The sequence below is a fragment of the Phlebotomus argentipes genome, unplaced genomic scaffold (assembly GCF_947086385.1).
Source record: "Phlebotomus argentipes unplaced genomic scaffold, Phlebotomus argentipes genome assembly scaffold_4, whole genome shotgun sequence".
NCBI classification, from domain to species: domain Eukaryota; kingdom Metazoa; phylum Arthropoda; class Insecta; order Diptera; family Psychodidae; genus Phlebotomus; species Phlebotomus argentipes.
Window position 1 is genome coordinate 7,927,488 of NW_026776174.1, and position 26,267 is coordinate 7,953,754.

Here is a 26,267-nt window from a genome sequence, read left to right on the forward strand (position 1 = left end):
TTAGTCTCACCGTCACTTGTGAATTAATCGCTCTGATTATTCTCATGGGTTTCGATACACTAACAATTGCCTTGATGAATTACTGTGGAGATTTCTTCAAGATCCTAGCAGTGCCGCTGAAAAGTCTCAAATTAGTGAAAGAAGAGCCACAAAAAGTGTTCAGGATTTTGAAAGAAGTCGTGATAAAGCACAATCAATATATGAACCTCACTAATCGCCTCGAAGACATATTGAACGTCTTGATGCTGATTCAGTACCTCCTCAGCACCTTTATGTTCTGCATTGTGGGATTCCAGCTCTCAATCGTACGCAACTGCAGTATTTCCAGCACTTCCTTTAATCTTCAGCGTCATTCTTTTCCAGATATTAGAAACTCCCTACGATTTTTCCATGCTCATGACTTATTGCGTCTGCTTGTACACGCAACTTTTCCTGTTCTCGTGGTTCGGCTCGTATCTCACCACTGCTTCGAGCGACGTGTCCTTCGCGGCCTACGATTCCGAATGGTACAACATGCCGATGATCCAGAGACACATCGTTCTGGTCATCCAGAGATCTCAGCGTGAATTGGGAATCACAGCAGCGAAATTCTACATTATCTCCATCGAAAGTTACGCCACAGCCTTGAGCTCGGCCATTTCCTATTTCACTCTATTGCAGACAATTTATCAGGAATAAAGGAAACATATTTATTTCTCATCGTTACTCAGCCTTTCTCTTCACCGCCTTTCCGTCCTTAAATTGTCTCAGGTCGGCACAGAAGAGAACTGTTTGCGCCCAACCTGCCAGAGGTCCGTAGATGTTTTTGAATTCATCGCCGATATCCTGGTAAATCTTGGTCGTGACGGATTTGCTCTTCTGCAGCTTCTTCAGGTAATAAGAGCAGGCGATTTGGTACACATGTGTGTCAACGGGAATGGCTTGGAGATGACTGAGAGACATTAGGCAGATGCAATCGGCCACTTTTGGTCCAATTCCCGTCAGAGTCATGAGCTCAGATCGCGCGTCCATGTATTCCTTCTTCTCCAGTTCGGCAAACCACTCAAGGCCTCCCTTTTCCACTATTTGACCAGCCGATTTCTGGAAATACTTCGCTCGATAGCCAAATCCATTCTGTCTCAAGTCAGTCTCTACATTCTTCTCTGCCAGGGATTCAATGTTCGGGAATGCATGATAAGCAGTCTCCTCATATTCGCAGATTCTCTGGCCGTACTTTGTGCACAATTTCTCCACCATTGACGAGATTCGGGAAATGTGATTGTTCTGGCTGCATATGAAGGAGAACAAATTCTCCACGGGATCCTGATTCAGCACTCGAATCCCGTGAAACTGACCGGCGGTGGACTTGAAGTGATCATGAGCTTCGCACCACTTGCTGTAATACTCTTCCAAATTTATGTCAAGACGAAAGTACATGATGAGTAGATCTTCGTAGTATTTTCCCGGATACAGCAAATCACCGTCTCCTGGGACCCTTTGAGGCTCTGCCACTTTGATTCTCTGTCTGTTTGTGTATGGCAGTTCCCCAAGCACTTTGTACTGAAGATGAGAGTCTGACTGTCTCAAGAGCCACAGTATATTTGCCATAACTCCAAGATATTCGTTGTTTTCCGGTATATCGTCGTTTTTCACAATTTTCCATCTAGAAACCAAATTGGTAAATATATGAAATTTTAGGTTAGCTTTTGGGGTTTGATTTTCTCTCACCGGAAACTCTGTCCTCCCGTGAGTGTCGCCTTCAGCTGCAACTGCAGTCGCGTGCATGAAATCTGCCTCCACATCTTAGCACACATATTTTTGCTGGTTTTGCAGAAATTCCGAATGAAAATCTTAATTTCCTTGGCACTTCACAAACATTCCCGCTCTCCGCAAAAACCATAAACAATGTGATTTGCCAATTCCAGTCGCCCGAAGCGCTGCTGACACAGCAGAGTTGACGCACCAAAAGTGTTCAGAGTGCGAGGGCGTCGCTGTCGCAAAGTGGATGTCAGTCAGTGGAGGCCATTTTTGTACATATATTTTTTTCAAGCGTGGCTAGCGGCACTAAAAGGTAATTTTTCCCTCAAATACCTCTTTCTTTCACCCTAAAATACTCCCCAAACACTCCACACACATTGCTCCACGGATATTGCCCAAAAGATTACACCACGAGTGGTTTTGTGTGGCGAAATGTGGCAATTTGTCTGGCCCACATCTCACATCATTTTTTTTCTTCCCCGAGTTATGACAAAAATCTCGGAAGTCGCTTGATGAAAATATTTTTCCGAGTTGAGAGTGACGGAGTTCCCTTGCTGCGTCCAAAGTTCATCCATTTGTTTCCCGTAGGTGGAGGTTTTAAAACTAAAGAGCCTTTCTTATACGCAGAAAGATGAGTAGCTCCGAGGAGGTGTCATGGATTTCATGGTTCTGTGGTCTTCGAGGCAATGAATTCTTCTGTGAGGTAGTGAAATTGAATTAGTGTAGCTCTCTGGAATATTCCGGGACACGTGTGCTGATGCTCTGTCGATTCCCTTTTTGCAGGTGGATGAGGATTACATCCAAGACAAGTTCAACTTGACTGGGCTCAATGAGCAGGTACCGAATTACAGGCAAGCGCTGGATATGATTCTGGATCTCGAACCAGGTAAGGAATGGCAGAAGGGGTGGAGTGAGGATGAGTGTTGTAATGTAAATGCTGTTCTCTCCCGCACAGAGGATGAACTCGACGATAATCCCAACCAGTCGGATCTGATTGAACAGGCGGCTGAGATGCTGTACGGATTGATTCATGCCAGATACATCCTCACAAACCGCGGAATTGCTCAAATGATAGAGAAATATCAAACTGGTGATTTTGGCGTTTGCCCCCGAGTGTATTGTGAAAGTCAGCCGATGTTGCCATTAGGTGAGTTCTTTTATCAATCTTTTTTCACCGGCTCTAAAGTGCAAGGAAGTCAGGAAAACAGAGAATCACTGGCCATATGCATAAGTTTCTCACTAGCGAGAGTGCAGCTGTTCTGTTTAGTCTAATCAATATTGAGCGTTGTTATTGGATAAAAACAATCCAGTGTAGAATGGAAAGAATTATGACTGTTGAAAGGCACATTCGAGATCGTAGGAAGTGGAAATATTGTGGGTTTTATGGAGGTCTTAACTAATAGACGTGCAATATTTTATTATTATTATTCTGCATGTGCCAGTCAAAGTATAGAAATGTGGAGGCGATGCTTTTTTTCTATTATTAAATTGCCTCTAAGTCGCGCCTTTTGAGACACCAAATAACACTGAAGGCTCTGAGAAAAAGACTCTGTGATTCGAGACATTCGCAATTGACTGTTTCTGTGTTGTCCTTTTTGCAGGTTTATCCGATGTTCCCGGTGAGGCAATGGTGAAATCTTATTGTCCAAAGTGCGTAGATGTCTACACACCAAAATCATCAAGGCACCACCATACGGATGGGGCTTACTTTGGCACTGGATTCCCGCACATGCTGTTCATGGTGCATCCGGAGTATCGTCCCAAACGTCCGACAAATCAATTTGTGCCACGGTATGAATCACAATTTCACGTTCTTTACCAATTTGCGCAATGTGTTGATATATTTCCTTGATCTCTGTTGAGTTGTATCTTCTCTCTTTGCAGTTTATATGGCTTCAAGATTCATTCCCTAGCTTATCAAATTCAGCTGCAACATGCAGCCAACTTTAAGGCTCCACAACGAGCGGTAAATTATAAAAATGGAAATCGCAGCTACATACAAAATGTATAATTAAATTAAAAGTTATGAATAATTTTTGAAAGAACAAAAAATGAATGAAATCTTGCGTAAAGTAACAAATGAAACTAAAAAAAAAAGAAATGAAATTGAGATGCAAAATTGATTCACAAAATGAACTTCATCGCATTATTCATAATCTATAAGCTATTGACTAAAAAAAAAAAGAAACAAAAATTATATAGTCTCTCTTTTACATGTGGACACAAGGATGTACTAATTGTTTGTTTTTCTCTCCTTTTCTTTCTCTCCCACTTTTAGTGAATGGACATCAAATAGCGTGCTTTCTAATTTCGTTTTAACTCTTAATTTCATTTATGGTTTGAAGAAGAAGAAGAACACTTACAACACGGAAATGAAGAAAAAAATCTTGTCATACTTATCAGCAGTGTGTTGCAATGAAGATGAATTGATAAGGAGTAGAAGTAAGATGAATATGAGCTGCATTCAGAGTATGTAGTAGAAGACAAAAAAAAGGAGAAATAAATGAGAAAAAAGAACCTAAAGGCTTCTCCCTCGCAAGAGAACAGGCGGAACAAAATGATGATACCATCGGAAGAGTGGAGGACTTATAAAGAATATATATATATATATATAAATTTATTTAGTTAATATTAAAAGTACGTTTCAGTTTTTATATTGAAAGAATAATGTTTCTTTTGTGAAGATTCCTCTAATTAATTAATTTCTTTTGTATGAATTCCTTGCAATCGATTTGTACAACAACAACTGAATAATGTAAAGAATCATTGCGAGTTTCTTTTTTTTTTAATTCCTCACGGGAGATTAAAATGATAAAAAAGAAGAAGATGCAGTGCAAGTTTTGTAGTTATCGATACAATAAACTGAATCCTAAATTTGATGGTCAGAAAAAAAATGAAAGTTTAGAGATAAATTTCAGATAATTTTTATGAATTTAATATTACAAGTAAGAAAATCAGGTTCAGTAGAAAAAAAAGAGAGAAATCATTAGATGAAATCAATGTAAAAAAAAATAAATCATTAAAGCCCAAAATGCCGGGAGTTTTAACTTTAACAATTGGCACCATAACAAGAGGTTGAGGAATAATTGTGTGTATAAACTTTAGACCCTTTAGACGTTCTTGGGCGGCAAAACATTGTGGCCCATTCCTTTGGCTTCGGAGACATTCTTGAAGCCGTTCTTGCGCAGCAACTCGTCCAATTCCCGCTTGATTTGATTGACGATTGGCGGGCCGTGGAAGGCGAACGAGGTGTAGAGCTGAATGGCTGAAGCTCCAGCGAGGATTTTCTCGTAAGCCTCCTCGCCGCTGGACACTCCGCCGACCCCGATGATGGGGATCTTCCCGCCGGTCTTCTTGTACATGTGGAAAATGGCTTTGGTGGAGAGATCGACGAGGGGAGCTCCGCTGAGGCCGCCTTGCTCCTCGCGAAACTCACTCCGGAGCGTTGGAGGACGAGAAGTGGTCGTGTTGCTCACGATCAGTCCATCAATGCGACACTTTTCCAGCATGATCGTGGCACTGATCTCGTCCATCTCTTCCGCCAGTAAGTCCGGAGCTATTTTCAGCAGCAGCGGCACATCTCGCGGAAGGGCTCTCTTGGCTGCCACGGCGCTGGACAGCAGACCCTCCAAGTTCTCCCTGCTCTGCAGACTCCGCAAGCCGGGCGTGTTGGGACTGCTGATGTTTATCACCAAATAGTCCGCCACGGGACCAAAAAGCCTAATTCCAGCCACGTAGTCCTCATCTGCCTGTGCGGATGTCTTGTTCTTCCCCAGATTCACTCCGATCACACCCTGGAATGATCCGCTGTCGCGCAACTTCCTGATCCGCTCGTACACTTTCTCGTGGCCGTCGCTGTTGAAGCCGAATCTGTTGATGATGGCTCGATCCTCGATCAAGCGAAAGCACCTCGGCTTCTCATTCCCCGCCTGTGGTTCCGGAGTCACAGAGCCAATCTCCACGAAGCCAAAGCCGATCTTGTGCAATCCAGACACCGCCTCGCCTTGCTTATCAAAGCCAGCGGCGATTCCCACCGGATTTGACACTCTCACGTTGAACAAAGTCGTCTGGAGTCGTTCGGAATCAACAAATTTCTCCTGTCCCATTATTCCATACTTGCAGGCAAAAACCGCCATCCTGTGGCTCATCTCAGCAGGCATCCTCCATATGGCCGGCATCAGGAGGTTCCTGTAGAAGGTCTCATTCCCCGATTGTGCGAAATAGAGAGCTCCAATCCCAAAGGCTCCACCGCAAAGGGCAGTCTTCAACTGGAAAACAATATTTTCCGCTATTTTTAGAGAAAATTGACAACAACAGTGCAGGAAAAGGTAGGCGTATTTACCATCTTTGCAGTAGATAGAGTAGATATCACAGAAAAAGTGGTTGTATCAAAAGAAACAGTGAAAATTAAATGCAGAGACAATTCTGGAACTTCCTGGAATGGCACAGTTTTAGGTTATGCTCATGAAAATATATTTTTTTGCAGAAATCTCAAGATCGTCCGGCTGTGCCGGCTTTGTTGGTGTGCGAGCAGAGCCAAAACAGAGTTTCCATGTGTGTGTGCAAAAATGCCTTCATAACGGCAAAATTCGGATTGCGCGTCACTTTTGATGGTAACTTCAGTTTGGTGTGTCTAGTTGCGTGTTGCTTTTCGCAGAAGTTGTTCCCTTTTTTGGCCAAATGAGTTTTATGCGGGAAGTGGTGGAGCTCGCCACCGTGAATAGGAATGCAGACATACGAAAGAATGTGCAGAAGCTCACGGATGAGATAAAGAAGTTCCAGGACAACGTGAGGAGCTTCGTCAACAACAAGTATGTTGACTTTCTTCCGGAGCTGAATGAGTATGACAAGTACCACGGAAGCTGCGAGAGTCTCTTCGCCAGTGAGACGGACGATTTGCTTAGGATGCTCGAGGAGGAGATAAAGATGGATGTGGCGAGTGAGGAGTTGCGCCAGTGCCATGAGAATTTCCAGGAAATCGCTCAGGGATTGCGAGTAACACACAAGATCCTCAAGATTGATCAACTGTTCAGTGATATTGAGCTGGCCAAGTCCACGCAGGAGCACCTCACTGTGATGAACCTGCTTTGCGAGCTCAGGAGCCTCATTCAGGATCCCACGGACAATATCCTGAAGCATCTCAACTGCTATGAGAACATAAAAATACAATATTGCCAAGAGAACGAGTCGATGCTGCACAATTTGAAGCTGAAATTCGAATCTTTGGTGCAAATGACTGAGAAGACGTTCCAGAACATGAAGTGCGTGACGGTGAAGATCTCGAAGAATGAGAATGAATTGCATCAGATTGTCACGGCGCTGGTCAGCACCAAATACAACTCGCGGAAGATGTGTGAATTTCTCATGGAGAACGTCTTCAGGCCGATCATAACTAAACCTGTGTCGCTGGATGGAGATAAGGAGACGGATCCGCAGTTTGTGACTCTGCAGCTGTCGTACAGCTTGAAGGAGAAGGATGATCTACGGCCCAACTATAGGACAGTTTTCCAGCACATAAAGAGTGCCTTTTCATGCCTGGGACACATGAATATCTCCATTTCGGAGAGCGAGTGTGTCTTCAGGATTCTCAGGGAGTACATGAAGGAGACTTTTGTGAAGCTAATCATGAGTGAGTGCCTTGATTACTCCATTCCGGACAACATGATGGAGATGAATGAGAGCACATTAGTCGACGACATCACGGAGTTTAATGAATTTCTGGTTGAGATGCTGTTTCTCAGCGAAGAGGACAGAGAATTGCTGGAATATGCTGAGAAGATTGAGCTTCTCTTCCGCAATCGCTTCTTCAGGAACATCCTGGACAATGCAGTGGATATAATGCGAAAGGATTTGCATGATATGATTCCTGTGGCGGAGAAATTGGGCGCTGCAGATGCCGGAGTGTGTGGTCCTGCGATCTTTCCCAGCTGTATGGTGTCCAAGAGCACAATGGAGCTCATTTCGCTGATGGAGCGCGTACTGAAGGAGATTGAGGGCAGTGAGACGAAGGTGGCGCAGGGACTTCTCTCCACCATTTCCATCATCCTCGACAGATATTTGACAGAAATCCCCACATATCACGCCAAACTCCTACTCAATATTCCCCAGCAAACGGCTCTGTTTCACAACAACTGCATGTACTTGGCTTTCTGGATCACAAAGAATCAGAGCAAGGGCATCGAAACTGTCTCTGTGATGGTGAAATCCCTGCAACATCTCGGATCTGAGCAGTTTCTCAATCAGATCAAGAATCAGCGCTCCCAGTTAATGGACATTCTCAAGGGATTCGGTAAGGAATAGAAGGTTTTATTTGTGTTGTTATTAATTTCTTTTGCTTGTCTTCTTTCAGATTTAAGCGATGCAGTGTCTGAATTGGGCTTGGAGCCATTCAAAGTCGTCCGTCAGTGCCTTCGGCAGCTGGATTTGCTGAAAAATGTCTGGCAAACCATTCTTCCCGATGTGGTGTACAACAAAACCATGGGGAATCTGCTGAATGAATTCTGTAATGAACTGATCAGGAGAATTCTCCTAGTGGAGGATCTTCCATCGGCTGTGTCAAATGGATTGGTGGAGGTTTGCACGACAATCATCGAGAGAGCTCCCAGTATTTTTCAGGTACATTCAAAACGAATTTGTGTAGAATAGAAAGATATTAATAATGCTTTGCATCTTCTTTCCACAGGATCCGCTGGAAATCAATACAGCAGTGAAGAGTTGGGGAAAATTGCAGCAGTTGAAGATGATTTTGAGTGCTTCAATGGCAGAGATCACAGAGCAGTGGTCGTCGGGAAAGGGTCCCTTGACAATGAACTACAAGCCCGAGGAGATCAAGCACCTGATCCGAGCTCTCTTTCAGAACACCAATCGCCGGGCTATTGCTCTCAATTCCATTGTTTAGTGGAACGAGAGAAACTGGACGAAGTTCATATTGCCTTTCTTTTGAATACCGTTGAGAAATATATGAAATTCAGTGAAATTTAATTGCAAACCGAATTTATTCAATTTGATGTTTGCATTAAAAGTGGAATTAGTTGAATTCTGTAGAGACTGTGATTTTCTCCGTGGGTCACGCGAAGGATCTTCGAAGCCTCAAGCAGATAGTCTCGTGCCTCTTTTATGTGCTCCAGAAAGAGTTCAATTTTCCCCAGTTTCATGTAGAGAAGACCGAGCAGAGGATTGAAGTCCCCATTGTACTTTCTGTGGTAAGTCGGAGTGGAGGATAGTCCTAGAGAGTTGAGTGAAAGAGGATATTTTTAGACTGACTTACCTGAAGCCGGGAAGCAGCAGCTGGCCAAACGTGCGTGCCTCTTGCCATTTGCCCATTTCAATCGCACTCTCAAATGCCAAGTCAAGTGTCTTGGTATGCCACAAGTTTAGACTATGCAACACATTCTTCTGCCTTGCGAGGCAGATACTGCACACATCCAAATCTGCTATAGACAGACGTTAAGGATTTCACGGGCACAGAAAGTGTGAAGTATTCACAGACAGAGGAAGTGTGAAAATGCTCAAATGTAAAAGGATACAAGCAACATCTCTCATGCTGGCCAGCTGGAGTTTCGTGAAATCTCTGACTTCGTGAAATTCACTCCTGAACTCCTCAGTCACTTTCGTGTCGCATTCATCACACTTCAGTGGATCCTTGCCGTCCAGAACGATCACAGGATGCTCACAATTACGATTTGGACACGAAGCCACTTCCATTCTCTGCGACTCCTCGGGATTAATGCATCTCGAGCATGTGCAGAGGAAGTAGTAATTTGCCTTGAGTTCTGCTCGTCGATCGGCTGGAGTTTGCATGAGATCCACGTACGATATGAATATCTGCGACCAGTCCAGCGAAGGGATGTCAGCAATGGCCCGGATTGAGAGTGTTGTGCCCTCGAATGTGGCCACGGCATTTGGTGTGCAGCTGTGATCCACCACAGAGACTCCCAGATATATTCCCGTTCCGATTGAGTTCATTTCTCCATCCAGAATGTTAAAGCCATTGACCACGAGCTGCAAAGGCACGAGAAACAGAGTAATATTCTTCTGATAGAGTTCCTCCAGATCCACACATACTCTTCCGTAGATTCCCTGCAGTTCCGTGTGATTCGGCATGAGATTCTCTCCCAAGAGATCATGCAGCACCATAGATAAACTCTCCAGATGCTCCTGGCGCTTTGGATCCGTTCGGATTTCGTGGTAATCTAATAAAGATTGATGAGCAAAGTTCCCTCGAAAAAACAAATCTATTTTTAAACAACTCACGGGACATTAAGTCTCTGAACTTCCTGAAGCAGGTCTCAGTGTAGAATCCTTTCTCCAAATCTCCACCACGCTGTAACTTCAGAATAATCCTCGCCAAGACTCTCGCAGCGTCCGGAACGATTCTCGGGGCTATTTTCTTCAGGAAGGGACACTCGACTTTGTGCAGAGCCCAAGCCTCGGTTTGGCAATTCCTGTTGCAGTAGTACACATAGTTGCATCCTGAGCATCTGAACACTTTTTCGCTGCAAAAATCCAGGGAATTCAGTTGGGAATCGCGCACTGGTGGGCAGAAAACTCACCTGGCAAAGCAGTGATCGCATCTCTCTTTCCTGTATTTCGACTTCAACACGTGAACGAAGGGTTTCTCCGTCAGAATACAGCTTCCTTGCTTCAGGCTTTGCACCTTGTTCTTCATTCCTTCTGAGAATTGCGCAAGAATCTCACAGAATCTTACAAGAATCTCTGGTATGTTTCACTGCACTGACTTTCGCTTTTGACCGTAACACATTTCCGCGTGAAGCGAGAGAAAAATCAAAAACAGGGTTTAATTTTAAAACAGCCAGAAGCACTTCTTGACAGAAATATCAGCCAATTGGTCAAATTCTGAGAGGTGTTTCTAAAAATATTCAAACGATTCGAACTGTTTTGCTTTTAGCAATTTTCGCGGCATCCAACACGCAATCATCTGTTCCTTCCAACTGGAACATGACGTCACATTCCAGATCTTCCAGAGCATTGGAAATGCCGGGAAGTATAAATCCTGTTTTCAATTAAGAATTTTATTTGGTAGCAGAAAAGGACATTTTCGATACGTATTGAAATAATAACTAATTTGTATTTTCAACTAATGACTAATTTCTAGTTCTACCACGGATTGAGCCACTTCATACGGGAATCCCTCTTGAGAGTTTCATTGTCAAGGCGCTTCTGATCCTTCACAAACTCATCTGTTGCCTGCAATCTATTCTCCTCAACTTTGATCTCCTTAGCCACAATGCACTCCCCATTTCTCTTCAGGTAGGTGTAATTGATGTCTTCTTCCGTGGGTTCACCGTGCGGGAAAGTTATGGGAGTGATCTTGATCAAGTGCTTCACTTTCCACAGCAATGAATTCATATCCGGCGTGTTCTTCACAACAGCGATTTCATTTTGCTGTAAAAGATAAGCTATATTACTCCAGGATCTGACTAAAATTGTACGAGAAATTGTAAATGTTCCTACACTTTGAGAAAGTCCCAAATCCCGGATGATTCTCTTCTCCCAGTAAGGAATTCCTTTGTATGGCCCTATCCTCCTTACCATGAAGAGCTTCGATGGCACAAAAGACGGATCTTGATGATCAGAATGTCTGCAAATTGATATAAGGGCAGAAAATGTGAGAAAACTCCACTTTTCCAGGCATAACCTCCAATCTTACCGGGGATAGTAGAAAACATTGTCGTACTTCACTCCATTCTTGTATACGAACTTCTTATTATGGTTCCCAAAGTTTCTGGCAGATATTCTACAAATATTCACAGTATTCAAGAGGACTTTATCCATTTTTCTGCCCAAGAAAAACACTGCGCGATCTCCGAGACTTCCAACTTTCCACGATTTCAGTGGAAATCTGACGTCTTCCTCGCGTGGACTGGAACCTAACGAAAGCAGCTGACGTTTAGCTCATGGCGGAAACTACGCTGGCATTGAATTCAGTTTTTGTTTAGTTGATAAAATGAAGTCCTTTTGGGTGATTTTGTTCTGCTTCTTAGCGACCTGTGTGAGGAATGTTGTCTTGTTAGAGCCTCTGACCACATTGGCAGTTGTTGGTGGTGGTTCAGCTATGCTCACAGCCTTAGGGATCAATTACAGCACCATCAAGCTCAACACCTACTGCCGGTGGTACGAATGCTGCACGCCGGATTACATTCCTGCCAATATCATCAGTGAGACAGTGAGGTTAATCTGCCGGCTATGGTGTGCTTATTGTGTGTTTTCTTGCAGAATTCAGGCAAGATCTCGAGAAGGCGGTGTTCGGACAGCACATTGCCATCAAGATCGTCACGAATGCTCTGCAGTATCACTTCGAAAATCTGTCCAAGTCATCAAAGCCACTCGTGATGAGTTTCCAGGGAACGCCTGGCATCGGCAAGACGTACATCACGAATGTGATGAAGGATGCAATCTTCAAATTGGGCAAGGACAGCAAATACGTGCACTTCTTCCGCGGCAGGAGCAGCTTTCCCAACCAGAAGAAGATAGATGAGTACAAGGAGCAGCTTATAGACACTGTCCAGGCCTCGCTGGCTCGCTGTCCCATGTCGCTGTTCATATTTGACGAAGTGGACCACATGCCCGTGGGCGTGATGGAAGGCATCACGCCTCTGCTCGATCACCCGTCTGGCGACCAGATCGACTCCAGCAAGGCGATCTTTATCTTCATCTCCAATGCCGGTGGCCTGGAAATTTCTCAGCAACTGGCGTCGCTCATGAACAGAGGTCACAGTCGGGAGGAAACGGAGCTGCATCTGTTCGAGAAGATCACCGAGATGAGTCTGTACAACTCCAATGGGGCGCTGATGAAGAGTGGCAGCATTGAGAAGGCCCTCATTGACCACTTCATCCCGTTCTTACCGCTCGAGCAGCGTCATGTGAAGAAGTGCATCGAGGCTGAGTTTGCCAGGGTGGGTCTGCCCAATCCCACAAGCGAACAGATAAACGATGTGCTCAAGGATGTCACGTACGAGAAGGAGCAGTCCTTCTTCGCGACGCACGGTTGCAAGAAGCTGGAGAAGAAAGTGGGTCTCGTGGCTCAAATGGCAACAATCTCTCATGATATCTTCTCTGATCTGTGATGAGCGTAATTTTTCCCTGTAAATATACCGCATTGTTTGGAATGTGTAGAAAAAGAAAAACTGTCTCAAGTCACTTTTGTAATTTATATATTTTATTAAAGTCCTGTACTTTAGTAAATTTTTCATCTTCGATTAAATTAATTTTACAAGCATTTTCACCCTTTCATTTCCTCTTCCTTCCAACACATTATTTACACAGAGACTTTCTCATCTACACATCTATAGTTTTGCAAATTATTTGCAAAAAAACAGAAATCCAAATTGGTCTTACACACTCGCCTAGGAATACCATTCGAAACCGACCACGCGTTCCATGTTGTGAAAACATGAAAAAGTATAAATTGAAGCTATTTTTAGGAGAGTTGCGTAATTAAGGTTCTCGCTCCAAAATTCTATCAAACGCCTAAACGTGAATGGACAATCTTATATTATAAATTAGGAGGGGAAAAATGACATTTCAGACGCTTTCAATAAATCTCTCAATATTTAACAACTTGATCCATACTATTATGTATATGACTTTATAAACATTTTCAAACTACAGCTTCCAGAATAATGGAGACGAGATAATCCATTCTTCACCTTGCATTCACTATAATATTCCATATTTCACATTGTCTTTCGCGCAAGGGGAAAATAACAACGAATTGCACATGTATTTTTCCAGCGTTAAACAATAAGAAAAAACAATAGGAAGAGCGAGGAGTTCTAAATTAAGGTGAAGGAAAAATAAATGGTAATTCTTAACGCAACATTAGACTTCTTTTAATTACTCAATACCTATAATTTTGCATAAAAGACCAGATAAAGTATGTCCATATAGATTAGATGAGGGGTAATATTATTTTTTTAGAGATATTCAGTGACTTTTCACCTAAATTGTTATCATATTTTTTTTTATTTGGAGTAGCATATTTTTTTTCTTCGTTTCTCCCATCTTTTCTCACTTGTCTCTCTATATACTAATCCTTTTTTATATATTCATTTGAATGTCATCAACGAGAGTCTAGTAAAGTTATTTCAACAAATTTTTCTCACCTTCTTCTTCTACTCAAGAGAATACCCACAAAAAACCCCATTTTGTCAATCAGTGAATTTTCATCGATTACAAAAAATTCCCACTACATTTATTCATGATTTTCTCCTTTGCCGTTCTCAATAAATCTTACTACAATTGTCAGAATGTCAGAAAAAGTTAAGCCAACGAGATGTTTTTTTCTGCTTCTTCTTTCGTTTTGTCTACAAAAACTCTCTCATTTTTCTTTCCTTCTTTCTTTCTTTTTGTTGGTTGTAATGCAAATTGCGATATTTCACTGAAAATTGTCATTTTCACAATATACAAAATTACATTTTCATGGTAGATAATAATGTTTGTTTTTCTTGCTATACATCTGCACAATGTGTGACGTCCTGGGCGTGCAGAAATCCACTTCTTCAAAAGATATTAGGACACTTTGACCAGTCTTGCTTCTGTTTGCACTCCCAGTAGTTCCCCTTAAACACATGCGACAGTGTATCGTTGCCCTCCTCCTTCAGCTTCGTGAACCATACGGGCTCGTAGGGCGGATATGGACGTCCCTCGGATGCGGCACTCTCGGCCTCCGCTTCTCGCTCCCTTCGGCGCAATCGTTGTGCTTCCTCAAGTCTGCAAGAGGACAAACAGCAATTTGAGTGAAAATTCAAGTTACAACTCCCTTTAATTGCACAGCATGGAAAACTTTTCATAATTGATGTTGGCAAAAGTTGGTCTACATTTTCGAAAGCCACCTTTTTAGGCCAAAATGGCCAAAAGGACCAAAAGAACATGTAATATTGTTATGTTTCAAACTCTTATTTATATCTCATGTCTCTTTATGAAGTTTTTGAAGTCAACAATTCTTTTTTTATCATTTCTATTTCAAGATATTCAACATATTTGTCCAATTCACAAACGAAAGAGAAAAAAAATGCTTTGAATGCGATTTGCTATGCATTAATAAAAGAAGCATAACGAAGAAAAATATATGGCTGCCAAATATCATTTGTGCTTGCATTGGAATCACATTTATCATCTCTTTTCTACAGACTTGGGAGAAAAAGACCAAAATATCACTTCTTTTGGGTCTTTAAAAATCCCATTTCAAGAGGCCAATGAATGTCCTTCAGAATATATATTGAAAATGCTCCTAAAGTTCATCTCAAAGCACACACTGAGAGCGTGATTTAGGAGCTCAACATCAATTTGAAGCTTAGTGCTCATTACCTGACTTTTTCTGCGTTGCTGTCATCCCATTTGCCCTCCTCCATAAGTCTCTGATCGGGCCTCCTTCGCGAGTCCGTTGGCGAAACACCCTCTTCCCATTCATTCAATTGACATGCTAGCGTTGTGAAACTATAATACCTGCAGAGAGAGAGCAAATCTCCCATCAGCATCATATTGCAGAAGAATGTTTGTAAGACAAAAAAAAATTGACACTCACTTATCACTATCTGGCGGCGGCAGACGTCTCGACCAGATGGTTTTGTAGTTGCCCGTCTTATAGATTGGACTGTCTTTGGTGCCATTTGTCGATATCACGGGAGCTATTTCGATCTTATTGTCCCACGTACCGTTCAACACCCACTTCACCTGACCGTCAGCATTCATCACGACCCCCTTCACGCGCCTCTGGGTGTCACGTGTGAAGTAGGAGTAGGGAATATATTTCAAATGGCATTTTATTCCTGTGGCACTGTTCTCCCCCACAATGTCCATATCTCCATGATGGTCCACCCACAGTTTGCCCACAATTATATTGTGAACCGTCGTCGTGACCTTTCAATTGAATTGAAGGTGTAAATTTGTATATAATTACCAAAAAAGGACTCTCTCTCTCACACTCTCACCTTTCTCCATGTGAACCGATGTCCCGTTGCATTGAAGTCCACATGGGCGACACCAAGAGGAATCACTTGAAGGTACTTCCCACGGAATTTGGTCGTCATCGTGAACTCTTGCCAGCAAGACCAGCCTCTGCCTTCACAGTGAATCGCCGCCATGGGCGGATGGTGTGACACCTGCTCGGCCACACACCTCCAGCCCAAGTCATCAAGTCGATCGCATTCGTACGTCTCACCCAGAAGTGGATTGAAGGGCTTCCCGGTGCGATTGCTCGTCGTTGAGTAGCTGGAAATGGTGAATGCAGCCACATATGCCAATTGCTCACACGGATCATCACACTGTGCAGCCTTATTCAGCAAATCCGCATACTCATAGTCCTCCGTCAGTCGCTGAAGCATCGACAGTGGCTCATTGAAGTTTACTGGCATTGGTATCTTCGACAGCTCCTTCCCAATACAATTCTTCATGATTGACCACAAATTCAGTGGATAATTGGGCTTGTCCGGAACTCGTGTTCGTCTCTTCCTAATCGCCTTCGGCGTCGACACCAGTGACATGGATTGTGATGCATTTGACACACGATCTACAGCATCCAGTGAGTTCTCCTTCGTTTTCTCCGTCACCACCAACACCTGTGTTAACAGAGGTAAAATTAAATATTTCCCCAACGAAGCACTTTGCGTAATGTTTACACTGAAGGAGCTTTTGAATTGTCCCATTAATTCTGGCAGGGTGAGAAGAAGACCTTCACACACATTTCCACCATCAGCAAATGAGGGTAAAATTTTGCATGGAGACCCCAAGATAGCGAACAACCCGCTACATATAAATGTTGCTCTACCAGTAGGAACTGATAAAATGCTAACTGACTTATCGCTCAACTCGAAATTACAGAAGCGAATCTTCTATCAGAAATATACACACATTAGCTATGCGCACCTGTAATTTCAAATGAGCCATATTCATAATTCTCTTCTATACATTTGTTTTTATATAATAATCCCTGCCACTCTTCCGATAAGATATACTCGCAAAAAACAGTGGATGTGAGCAACAGTGGCGAATTTATATTGTCAGGGTTTATTTACCTGCTGAGTCTCGCTGTTCGCATCCTCACCCTCCGACGAGCTGCCCGTGGCATCATTTGATCCCCTTCGATGTGTCATTGGTATCTTCAGTATGAACGAACTGTCTTCTTGCGAATTGTTTGTCGAGACTCCTTCCTCTTGTGCATCATAAAATTCATTGTCTTCATCGTCCGATGTTGCTGATGTGGCCACATCTGCAAAAAAAAATCGAGAGAATGTGTAAAAAAAACACTGATAAGAGAAACTTTCCAAGAACTTTCCTCTCTACTCAAACTTCCCCACTTTAATTGACACAATCGCGAATTCATTCAGTGGCAAATCAATGTGCCTTGTGTGCCCTTCAAATAGACCACCGTTCGTAGACCATGAATTTAATATTTCTTCACTTCCTCCACTTGATAGCGAAAAATGGCAATTTTTTTGCACATTGACAATGCAGAATTTAATTAATATGCCATAGAATGATGACAAAAATGCAATATAATATAATCCTACCTAATCATTCTCAACTCATCATTAAGCCTGCTGTACGAAGAGCTGAGAAAAAAATCCCCCACACTCAATGATGACTGGGAAGAGTGTAAAAAAACGGTGTAATATTCAGTTTCTAAAAATTCACTCCTCTTCGCGCTTTGGCACATATAATGTGGCCAGTATATATCCTCTCTAAAATACACAACTTTTCTGCACAATGCCGTCCAAATTAACGAGACAAATCCGGCACAGAGGTGCAATCCCACAATACAAAATCTCTCCGCAAACACACAATCGACAGAACCGCACAAGGCAATTAGTTATTGACACTGAAAATAGCTCTTATTTTGCCTCACAAGTTAGATTGAGAAATTCCCATAGATTTTTGTGAGAAAGAACCACACGAAAAGACTACACTGTGGCAAATACTGTATATCTCGCACGGGCGATTGGCAACAAGATGAACACACTTCTCTGTATGCTCTCTCATTCATTTTCATTCGGCATACACACATGCTGTCCGTCGTTATCTCACACACTGTCTCGTTTGGAGTTGTGACGTGCAGAAGGGGATGCTCATCAAGCATCCATGAGTGCTGAAGCAAATTTCGATTTGAACAACATAAGGTGTAATCAGGAAAGCAATAAATTTCATATGAAATCTTCAAACATCTTCGCTCTATGTCAAGTTAACGTCCTTCCTCTTATCCTTCAAGACGCTCAAGAGTCTTTCACTCTGTTCTAGGTCATGATTTTGGAATGTGCTTCACAAAATCCTCTTATTAGATGTATTTTAATTGAAATATTGAGCAGACAGGAGGATTGTGTACTGCACGACCCTCTCTATATCTCATGCTGACTCGATGCAAGAGTGTGCAAAAATTATCGTAAATTTCGTCCGTGTCAGTTCTCGCACTGCAAAAATCCACTCACACTTGCGTAGAATTGACCGTCAAATCCGAGAGAGAGAGAGAGAGAAGCGCGAAGAGAGCGAACACTCAGCGATTTGACGGAAAAAATATCGCAAAAGCCACAAAATTCAACACACATACGACAAACTCCACAAGGTGGTTCAAAGTGACTGCATCTGCTTCCCATTGTTCGTGCCTCCTCAAATTATGTCCTTATTCCGCGTTTTCCATAAACAATTCCTCCTTTTTTTTATTTTTGCCCCAGTAAACAAATTCTTCATGGAATGTTCATGCGATTAATTAGAGGTAAATTTCCCTAATATCAAATTAGTCACTTGGCCACACGGCAAATCATGCTGAATCACACCACTCTGTGTGCGCCACTATTGAAGGTGACGAGATCACGTGTTCACCATCGTCATGCATTCACACATTCATCGTCACATCACACTACATTTCTCCCTCCCTCAACTATTGTCATTATCCTTAGTGCCTCGCACTCTTGTGTTATATATCAATTACTTGATTTCCCCCGATAATTCAGCGATTAATGGCCGATAATCATTGTTCATATTATATACTGATAACAACTCACACACAGATTTATTCACTCAAGATCAACAATGTCTCATATACAAAGGCAATAAGATTGGTGGGAATGAAAATGAGAGGAATGATCTTGATTTTTCCTCCATAAAACTGTACAATTTCAATGTTTAAACAATTTCCTCGGTGGTATTCTCATTGAAAACAGATTTTGCCTTTCGATATATCTCTCTGCTCACTGTCTTTATATCATTCACTGCGAGATTGCTCAGTTTCGCAACAGATATCCTCAATTTCTCCACGATAGTCGCTTGTATTTGAAGATATTCAACTGATGAAAGGATCACCGAAGCTCCCATGAGGACTTTATCCGTTTGAATGGCATGAAACTGATTTGTTGACTTCAGTCGTGACTTCAATCTGTTCATATGTCATGATTGTTGTTCATGAAAGAGAGACAGAAACAGACAATGAATAATTTGTGATAATTCAAGTGGCAAAATTCATCGATGATTCATACGGATGGTAGATTTCTTGTCGATACAGATACACAATCCGTAGAATCTTTATAGAGAGACACATAATATCGTGAAGGCGTGTTGGCAAGAGTGGCTGAACACACATCACCCAGAAAACTTCCATTGATTCCATGGCTTGCGATTTGCGAATCTAGAATAAATGGAATTACACAATTAGACAAAAACTCTGTATAGAAAAGAGAAGTAGAATGAATTTTTACCTTGCCATTAAGTATTTTCATCACTTCCAACTCTCCCTGCATCAATGTTGTGCAAACACCTTCAGATTCTTCTGTCTTTCGCCACAATTTCGATATCAGGGCACAAGCAAAATGGTTAGTGCCGAAGAACTTGCTCACCACGGAGACAATGCAGAGAATATTCTTATCAAAATTAGCCAGAAACTCCTTCTTGACGAAAATCCACCCAAACTCCGGCTTCATTGCACCCGTGCTCCTTATCATGGCACAGCGTCTCTGCATGTGCTCAAAGTTGTAGTACAAGTACAAGTCATAAGTGTCAAAGCAGGCGAATTCAATATCCGCCGTCAGCTGCAATTTTGTGCAAATTTCCGCGAAGAGGGTGACAAGTTCAGGTGAAATTGCCACAAGTTCCGGTGCATATTCCGCAAAGTATTGACAATGTCTCTCGGCGGTGAAAATATTCCTGATCCATGACTTCATGTGGTCCTCATTCATCGACAACATCTGATGTTTGTCTCCTCTTATCCTGCTCTCCACTCTCCCTTGTAATACACTCACATTTTCATCACTTTTCGCCATTTAGGCTTCACTGAATTTGTTTTTCTCTGTTATTTTATCACAACGCGACACACGTTTTTATTATTGTCTGACAATATAATTTCTGTTTTGGCTTACGTAGCGCCCTGAGTGCCCGTGGCCAATTGCTAAATCACATGTGAAGTCTTCCGCCCGCAAGAATATATTTTTGAGTAATTTTCCATGGACAGACTGATCCATTCCACATGTTCTCCACTTCACACATTTCCGATGAATTATAATCGCACTCTAAGAATAGAATATGATGTTCTTCAATGTTCTTTGATTTTGCAAGACTTTTGATTAAAATCTGAAGTTCAGACAAGTGGATTGTCTCTAAATCTAAGCAAGCAGCGAAAATACAAATTTCACAGCAATTTTTGCCCCCATCCAAAAAATCTCTACACAATGTGACATTCTGAGAAACTCACTGGGCCGGTGACGATGAGCCGCTTGCTCGAGATGAGAGTGCTGTCGAGCCAATTGTTCCACCATCTCCTCCAAATGCTGCCTCTGGTCTCGCTCATGCTGCAGCATCTTCGACCACTTGTGACCCTGACTCTGGGCTGTTTGCAAATACTCCGAGCACGCCTAAACGAAAGCCCAAACATTTGCCTATCAAACTCAGTTCTGTGTACTTGATAACACTTGTTTTCCTCACATTCTTCATCGCATTGGCAGATATTCGGAAGAGAGTGGCTCTCTCGTTGACAATTTTCGTCTTAGTCGCCAAATCATCGCCATTCTCCAAATCAGCCAGAGCTCTCTGGAGAGCCGAACCGTGTTTTGAAATCAGATCGTAGCAAGTCTTCAAATTTTCCAACCTGCAAAAACAGAGTTCACAAATATTATTATGTTCGTACAAAAATCCCTCATTTCCTCACTGCACACGCTTTTCCCCCCCAACTGACCTGGCACTTAAATCACGAATGACCACGTTCAATTCCTCACTCGGAATCGCCAATGCGTTGCTGTCCTCCTCCTCCTCTTCACTCTCCATAGTTCGTCTGCGTGAGAAGTGACGCAAAAAATCAATTTCTCTGGCACGTATAAAACGCTCCAAATGGGAATCCGCCACTGACTATTATTATTAAGTCAATTGCCAATTCATTTACATACAACGTCTTGTGTATCAATTCCTAATATTGACCACTCATGTATGAACTGACGCGGTGTACTCCCAATTATGCAATTACCGACACAATTGAATCAAATATTTGAGGGAACCCTCAGTGGACTTACATGGCTTTGGCTTTGGCCAATTCAAGAGCTGTTACCCATGACTGGCGCTCCACTTCATTGGCGGCCTTAATGTGAAATGTCTGAGTGCCCCCGTTGGATATAACAAACGTGCAAGAGTCCACAGTGTGAATTAGAGCCCCATGCAGCGATATTGTACCACGGCATGTGTGAGACATTTCAGCCTGATTCCTGCAAAGAAACCACATTAAAATCCAGATTAATATTAAAAAAACAATTCCTATCTTTAACACATAATAAAATGCACAATATACAAAAATACGCATTGGCTTTTTGGCAGCTAATTTCTCCATGAATAACATTTTTTTCTTTTCTTCTTTGTGTGTGAAATTAAAAATTACAGCAGCTTTCATCAATTCTCTGACCTTATAAGCAAACAATCATTATAATGGGAATCACTGTCTTTGTGTTCCTCACTCTCTGCCCGCCCTTTTTCAATGTAAAATCCATCATGCAATGCACCAGATTTTCACAATGTATATACATATAAATTGACCCTATGCTTGACTGTGTTGCAGCCATTATTGCACAAAATATATTTTAAAAACCCATGAAAGTAAAAAGAAATAAGAATACATACATAGCATAGCGTGCATTTCTTTTATTTTTCACTAGAAAAAACTATTATAGGCTGCACTCATAAACAATTCAATGCAATAAACATTATTTTCTTCGACATTTATTAGTTGGGTTCACACACAACAAAACGCCATCCTCAGGAAGGTCAATCAATATCAAGGACGATGAAGGAAAGTGAGCAAAATTATAACTTGCAAAGGGTGAAAAGAAAGAATATAGACACACACACACAATATAAATAAAGTGGGAAGACGAGTGAATTTTAAGTCACTCCGTGTGCACTGCGTATATTTTCTTCAGAAGCCACTAAAAGCCGAAGTCTATTCCTTCAGATAATCAGGAGAAAAATTATATTACACACTCGCATATGAAAATTGAAAAATCTCTTCATTTCACATCTATTTACATATGATGAATAGAAATTTTTCCTTCTTCCTCTTCTTTCACTCTCTACTAATATAGAATGTATTTCATTCAAAGTATTTTCAAGGAGAAAATATCATCTGCTTTTCATTTCATTGGGTTTATTTATGTAAAATATCTGTATATAAGCATTGAAAAATTGACAATTTGCGTGGAAGAGATAGAGAATTTGATATAATGAACTATTTTCGTACAAAACTGATTTGGGGATTGCGCATTAATTAGTCTTTATTTTATACAAAAATTTTAATTTTTAAAGTTTCTGCAGAAGTTACAGTTTTAAAGGCTATAATTCTGTGTGTGAGAAACTCTTGTGAAAGCCTAATAAATAATTAATATATTGTAAGTTACGAGAAAAGTCAGGATTTTTGATATATGTTACACTTTATAAGAACACAATATAGGATAGAATTTCGTCTTTACAAAAGATTCTTACGTACAGAATTGCAGCCATGCCATTAATATACATTGGAAGATTCATTAGAGTTACAGTTTAATCACAGTTATTACTCCATCTTCTATACATTATACATCTGCTTAGTTTATGCAAGAGAGAACGAACAAAAATGCAGCAGTAATTGGAAAATAAAGAGATATTAAATTAAGCGGGGCGTCTACTCACTCCTGTCGGGGGCCCTTTCTCCGACGTCTGATTGATAATTTGCCCCCGGCACTCCGACCGCCCATATTAGGTCCGGTTCCATGTTCAGCCCTGTGCAAACCCCAGAATCAATACAAATAAATTGATTTCTAGTGTATCTACAAGAATATTGGCACTTTTTTTTTCAATGTGTTGAGATCATATTATTAGAAAAAATGGCAATAATAAAGAGAAAGAGTGAAAAATGCTTCCAAACAACTTTACTTCGGCTCTAGACTTTCTTCGTACACTGTTTTTTTTCTTCTTCTTTTTTTCTTTGATAATATTACTTAACAACGCTGAGATGTTATACTCTCATCTTGAGTGAAAGTGAATTTCCAAATAATTTTGTAATGTGTGTGTTTTTTTTTGTCTGAACTTTGATTTTGTATGTCCGCATAAAATTGGCACTACAATCTAAGAAAGAAAACAATGGATCAAAGTATTTCTTCAGGCAAAACACTAAAAGGAAATGAAAGCAATTTTTATGTAAAGTAATATTTTGACGGAAAACAAACGAAACATTTACAACAAAAGTGTATGGCTAAAGTAAAGATGTTTCTCCTCAATTCATTAGCATGTCCTCTATATCAACATTCTCTCCTCCACTCTCAATTCTACGCATATAAAAGAACATGAATGAGATCAGAAGCCAAATGGTTTGCAAAGGGAAGTATAAAGATTTTTACTTGTATTTGTATAGTTTCCAAAAACCACAGCTATAAAAGCAATCTATTTAGGAGGAAATAAAGTATGAGATGAATTATGAATACATGGAGAAAATATCAACCGAAACCAGAAACTGCTTGAGACGTGAAATGATATACTTTGCTGAGAAAGTAATATAGAAAATTAATTTCACAGTAAATAAAAGCCCCACATCCAAAGTCGCATTGACATTCTCATTAATTTCTCCCTTATTCCGGAGATATTTTCCTCTCTCTCTTTCTCTCTCTTTTCTTACCACCCAAAAGGCTCAAGATAGTATGAAAGAAAAATATACTTCGAATGGTATTTATGTGGAATAAAATTGAACACGTTTTCTTGTATAAATATCGATTGAACTTTTCCACCTAACAGTGATTCCACATCACACACGCCACATTATGTGGAAATTGGGTAAATCTCGGGGTGAATTGTTCTCACTAAATGGGGTGAGGATTGGACAAAGTAATTTATGATTACGTTATTGGCATTCAGGTGCACACGAGCGACCTGAGAAAACAGCAAAACACACTTGAAGACGTGCAAATGAGATTGTCTTTCCTGACCTCCGAATAAACCACTAATTACACCGGATGATCTTTCAAGACGACCTGATTCAATTATAAATGCCACAAAAGTGTTGAAATAATTGAATAGGAAATCAACTTTATTAAATATTCTACAATCAATTCTATAAATACTGGTTTAAGGTCCATTTTATTACCACATTCAATCTAACTTTATGCATTCCTCTAAATAAAACACAAGTCACAACTTATTTACTTGCGTTGTGATATTTCGCACGGATCTGCAGGTGCTTTTTTTCCACTACATAAGATATCTGGAGAATGATTATATAGACCCACTATGAAATTAAGATAAGATGAGTGTGTAGAGGGGTTCCCTTTATCGCTCAAAACATTTTAAACTTAAACCCAGTCTCGATTTTATACCAACTCCTCGTCTCTCTCGTCGAATTCAAGCACCGCAATTTTGCACCCACATGAAAATCGATTTCGTCTTTGCGCTGCCACCCCAGCAGTCTTTATTATATCCGCCTCGCGAACCCCTTTTCCTCCCCCTTTTTTTCGGGATGGATGAAAAGCCATCCAAGTCAATTACAGTTTGAATAGCAGAAGCAATATTTATGCTTATCGAGAGACACTTTTGTCGAAATCTATGTTTATTGTGCCTTTCGTCACTTCATATTTTCAGTGGAAATTTGGGTCAGTAGCCGCACACAGTGTATCGCACGACGGAAATCATCCCTCACTCCACTTGCGGAAAGCCCTTGACCCAATGCTGATGCAAATAGGCGCTAATCGTTGCATTCCTCACAAGAAAAGCCGCAGTATCTATACATTTGGTGCATTTGATCAATAATAACACATTCACAGAAGGCATAAAGTTTAGAGAAAACCCCCTGGGGACTTCTGGGAAGACAAATAAGAGGTCTGCTGCAGCCCACGTCGAACACCGTCAGCAGTTTACCTGCTTCAAGTGCACCTTGAACTGAGGTTATCAGGGGAATCACTATCATTACCTATAATTCGTCGCCTCGGACGATGGCAATTTCTCTCTATCTTCGCATACAATCACAATACTGCAATTTCATTAAATATCCCCCTTATTTTTCTCTCCCTCCATTGCCTAGAGAGCGATTCTATTTTACATAATCAATTAACATCTGGATAAGATGGAAAATTCTATCCGATGATTCACGACCTTCACGGCTATTTCAAATTTATCTCCTGTACTTTTTTTTCTAACTCTATTGCTATTCATCATTTTGTGTCACTTTTGTGCAAATATTTTCACAAGGGGCTCCGCTCTGTGGGCACACAAAAATCTCTGCACCTGTAGCACGATTTGGAATGTCGCCATTCCCTTGCGACAATTTGCCAGGCAATTTCCCCATTCTCACCCCTTTTTCTGTGTGAGGTGATTGGGTGCAAATTCATGGCCTTAAAATAAAATGAGAACACACAAATGAGGCGAACGAAAAAGGCAAGAATGAGCTCACAATCTAGGCACAAACACTGAAAAATCACTCCCAAAATGCAAAGAAGTCAGAGAGACGATAAAATGGTGAATGCCTGTTTTCTATCAAATCCACATCTTCCAGTGGCTACTGATCCTACTGATGCTGTAGGCCACATTCAGGTGGTGGCGAATGTGCGTGGGATTTACCTGTAGTAGGACAGGACTCCGTTGGAGAGGACAAACCAGCGTCGCTGGTAGCCCTTCAAGTAGTTAGTCCACTTCAGGAGCCAACCAGTCATCTCGCAATCCTGACCCGGCAATGCCTTCGCTGAGTCACCCATTGCACTTTCCTTTGCTTGCTCAGCACCTCTGAAACTCACTTGTGATTGTTTATGCACTCAAATGTATCCCGGTGAGGAAGTAAATGAGTTTTCACATAATTTTTCTCGCTCGCCACGTCAAGAAAATGGAAACGGACTGTCAAAAATTTTCTCCCTTGCAGCGCCTTCAGTGGCGACTAGCTGAGGCTCAGAACAAAAACTCAACGACAGCGCGGATGGTGAGAGGGATTGGTACTAGTATTTTGGCGGGAAGGTTTTCCTACGAATTATTCGAAGTTCTCTTTCCAAGTCATGACAAGATTCAGGATATTTTTCCTATATTTTTCACAGCATGTA

General features: G+C 41.4%; 8 protein-coding genes across 17 annotated transcripts; 3 read left to right on the top strand and 5 right to left on the bottom strand.

The window, feature by feature from the left end:
- Positions 1-702: 702 nt before the first annotated feature.
- Positions 703-1,885, bottom strand: LOC132258406 (N-glycosylase/DNA lyase). Its single transcript, XM_059755731.1, has 2 exons — positions 1,708-1,885; positions 703-1,642 (listed from the first exon to the last, which is right to left on the bottom strand). Exons 1-2 carry the CDS (start codon positions 1,791-1,793, stop codon positions 703-705), a joined length of 1,026 nt encoding a protein of 341 aa, XP_059611714.1. The 5' UTR covers positions 1,794-1,885.
- A 66-nt stretch (positions 1,886-1,951) lies between these two features.
- Positions 1,952-4,254, top strand: LOC132258230 (casein kinase II subunit beta). Of its 5 annotated transcripts, none has more exons than XM_059755436.1 (7): positions 1,952-2,050; positions 2,326-2,440; positions 2,521-2,623; positions 2,693-2,884; positions 3,339-3,528; positions 3,622-3,742; positions 4,016-4,254. In XM_059755436.1, the coding sequence occupies exons 2-7, from the start codon at positions 2,369-2,371 to the stop codon at positions 4,016-4,018; spliced, it is 681 nt and encodes a 226-aa protein (XP_059611419.1). In that variant the 5' UTR covers positions 1,952-2,050; positions 2,326-2,368; the 3' UTR covers positions 4,019-4,254. The 5 variants fall into 5 exon arrangements, with proteins under 5 accessions (XP_059611419.1, XP_059611416.1, XP_059611418.1 ...); XM_059755437.1 differs by having other exon boundaries at positions 1,978-2,050; positions 2,365-2,440; XM_059755433.1 differs by having other exon boundaries at positions 2,521-2,884.
- A 572-nt stretch (positions 4,255-4,826) lies between these two features.
- LOC132258211 (dihydroorotate dehydrogenase (quinone), mitochondrial) lies at positions 4,827-6,348 on the bottom strand. 2 transcript variants are annotated; one of them, XM_059755413.1, is made up of 2 exons: positions 6,080-6,348; positions 4,827-6,005 (listed from the first exon to the last, which is right to left on the bottom strand). In XM_059755413.1, exons 1-2 carry the CDS (start codon positions 6,080-6,082, stop codon positions 4,848-4,850), a joined length of 1,161 nt encoding a protein of 386 aa, XP_059611396.1. In that variant the 5' UTR covers positions 6,083-6,348; the 3' UTR covers positions 4,827-4,847. The 2 variants fall into 2 exon arrangements, with proteins under 2 accessions (XP_059611396.1, XP_059611397.1); XM_059755414.1 differs by having other exon boundaries at positions 4,827-6,025.
- Positions 6,349-8,635, top strand: LOC132258196 (centromere/kinetochore protein zw10). The gene is made up of 3 exons (XM_059755355.1): positions 6,349-8,026; positions 8,087-8,352; positions 8,420-8,635. Exons 1-3 carry the CDS (start codon positions 6,418-6,420, stop codon positions 8,633-8,635), a joined length of 2,091 nt encoding a protein of 696 aa, XP_059611338.1. The 5' UTR covers positions 6,349-6,417.
- Positions 8,636-8,655: 20 nt separating this feature from the next.
- LOC132258208 (histone-lysine N-methyltransferase SMYD3) lies at positions 8,656-10,721 on the bottom strand. 4 transcript variants are annotated; one of them, XM_059755406.1, is made up of 6 exons: positions 10,290-10,717; positions 9,991-10,232; positions 9,802-9,929; positions 9,264-9,738; positions 9,005-9,170; positions 8,656-8,934 (listed from the first exon to the last, which is right to left on the bottom strand). In XM_059755406.1, the coding sequence occupies exons 1-6, from the start codon at positions 10,403-10,405 to the stop codon at positions 8,736-8,738; spliced, it is 1,326 nt and encodes a 441-aa protein (XP_059611389.1). In that variant the 5' UTR covers positions 10,406-10,717; the 3' UTR covers positions 8,656-8,735. The 4 variants fall into 4 exon arrangements, with proteins under 4 accessions (XP_059611389.1, XP_059611390.1, XP_059611387.1 ...); XM_059755407.1 differs by having other exon boundaries at positions 9,005-9,167; positions 10,290-10,716; XM_059755404.1 differs by having other exon boundaries at positions 9,264-9,929; positions 10,290-10,721.
- Positions 10,722-10,753: 32 nt separating this feature from the next.
- Positions 10,754-11,587, bottom strand: LOC132258235 (large ribosomal subunit protein uL30m). Its single transcript, XM_059755443.1, has 3 exons — positions 11,408-11,587; positions 11,212-11,338; positions 10,754-11,142 (listed from the first exon to the last, which is right to left on the bottom strand). The coding sequence occupies exons 1-3, from the start codon at positions 11,530-11,532 to the stop codon at positions 10,855-10,857; spliced, it is 540 nt and encodes a 179-aa protein (XP_059611426.1). The 5' UTR covers positions 11,533-11,587; the 3' UTR covers positions 10,754-10,854.
- Positions 11,588-11,650: 63 nt separating this feature from the next.
- On the top strand, positions 11,651-13,888 carry LOC132258896 (torsin-like protein). The gene is made up of 2 exons (XM_059756435.1): positions 11,651-11,915; positions 11,974-13,888. Exons 1-2 carry the CDS (start codon positions 11,705-11,707, stop codon positions 12,822-12,824), a joined length of 1,062 nt encoding a protein of 353 aa, XP_059612418.1. The 5' UTR covers positions 11,651-11,704; the 3' UTR covers positions 12,825-13,888.
- A 202-nt stretch (positions 13,889-14,090) lies between these two features.
- On the bottom strand, positions 14,091-26,073 carry LOC132258895 (oxysterol-binding protein 1). 2 transcript variants are annotated; one of them, XM_059756433.1, is made up of 11 exons: positions 25,798-26,073; positions 22,885-22,974; positions 21,243-21,431; positions 20,912-21,007; positions 20,662-20,824; positions 20,432-20,591; positions 16,773-16,966; positions 15,690-16,316; positions 15,284-15,618; positions 15,067-15,204; positions 14,091-14,469 (listed from the first exon to the last, which is right to left on the bottom strand). In XM_059756433.1, exons 1-11 carry the CDS (start codon positions 25,929-25,931, stop codon positions 14,259-14,261), a joined length of 2,337 nt encoding a protein of 778 aa, XP_059612416.1. In that variant the 5' UTR covers positions 25,932-26,073; the 3' UTR covers positions 14,091-14,258. The 2 variants fall into 2 exon arrangements, with proteins under 2 accessions (XP_059612416.1, XP_059612417.1); XM_059756434.1 differs by lacking the exon at positions 22,885-22,974 and having other exon boundaries at positions 25,798-26,072.
- Between the last annotated feature and the right edge of the window lie 194 nt (positions 26,074-26,267).

Bases quoted from the DNA above. Each gene is read 5' to 3' on its own strand.
- LOC132258235 (XM_059755443.1), bottom strand. From the start codon at position 11,532: ATGGATAAAGTCCTCTTGAATACTGTGAATATTTGTAGAATATCTGCC. The intron at 11,339-11,407 runs GTAAGATTGGAG...ATCAATTTGCAG, and splicing joins AATGTTTTCTACTATCCCCG to ACATTCTGATCATCAAGATC. The intron at 11,143-11,211 runs GTAGGAACATTT...TATCTTTTACAG, and splicing joins ATTTGGGACTTTCTCAAAGT to CAAAATGAAATCGCTGTTGT.
- LOC132258896 (XM_059756435.1), top strand. From the start codon at position 11,705: ATGAAGTCCTTTTGGGTGATTTTGTTCTGCTTCTTAGCGACCTGTGTG. The intron at 11,916-11,973 runs GTGAGACAGTGA...GTTTTCTTGCAG, and splicing joins CATTCCTGCCAATATCATCA to AATTCAGGCAAGATCTCGAG.
- LOC132258208 (XM_059755404.1), bottom strand. From the start codon at position 10,405: ATGAAGAACAAGGTGCAAAGCCTGAAGCAAGGAAGCTGTATTCTGACG. The intron at 10,233-10,289 runs GTGAGTTTTCTG...GGATTTTTGCAG, and splicing joins TGCGATCACTGCTTTGCCAG to CGAAAAAGTGTTCAGATGCT. The intron at 9,171-9,263 runs GTATCCTTTTAC...GTCTGTCTATAG, and splicing joins CAGCATGAGAGATGTTGCTT to CAGATTTGGATGTGTGCAGT.
- LOC132258196 (XM_059755355.1), top strand. From the start codon at position 6,418: ATGAGTTTTATGCGGGAAGTGGTGGAGCTCGCCACCGTGAATAGGAAT. The intron at 8,027-8,086 runs GTAAGGAATAGA...GTCTTCTTTCAG, and splicing joins GGACATTCTCAAGGGATTCG to ATTTAAGCGATGCAGTGTCT. The intron at 8,353-8,419 runs GTACATTCAAAA...TTCTTTCCACAG, and splicing joins GAGCTCCCAGTATTTTTCAG to GATCCGCTGGAAATCAATAC.
- LOC132258406 (XM_059755731.1), bottom strand. From the start codon at position 1,793: ATGTGTGCTAAGATGTGGAGGCAGATTTCATGCACGCGACTGCAGTTG. The intron at 1,643-1,707 runs GTGAGAGAAAAT...TTTGGTTTCTAG, and splicing joins ACGGGAGGACAGAGTTTCCG to ATGGAAAATTGTGAAAAACG.
- LOC132258230 (XM_059755433.1), top strand. From the start codon at position 2,369: ATGAGTAGCTCCGAGGAGGTGTCATGGATTTCATGGTTCTGTGGTCTT. The intron at 2,441-2,520 runs GTAGTGAAATTG...CCCTTTTTGCAG, and splicing joins GCAATGAATTCTTCTGTGAG to GTGGATGAGGATTACATCCA. The intron at 2,885-3,338 runs GTGAGTTCTTTT...TCCTTTTTGCAG, and splicing joins TCAGCCGATGTTGCCATTAG to GTTTATCCGATGTTCCCGGT.
- LOC132258895 (XM_059756433.1), bottom strand. From the start codon at position 25,931: ATGGGTGACTCAGCGAAGGCATTGCCGGGTCAGGATTGCGAGATGACT. The intron at 21,008-21,242 runs GTAAGTCCACTG...CTTCTCACGCAG, and splicing joins TTGGCCAAAGCCAAAGCCAT to ACGAACTATGGAGAGTGAAG. The intron at 20,825-20,911 runs GTCAGTTGGGGG...CTGTTTTTGCAG, and splicing joins ATTCGTGATTTAAGTGCCAG to GTTGGAAAATTTGAAGACTT.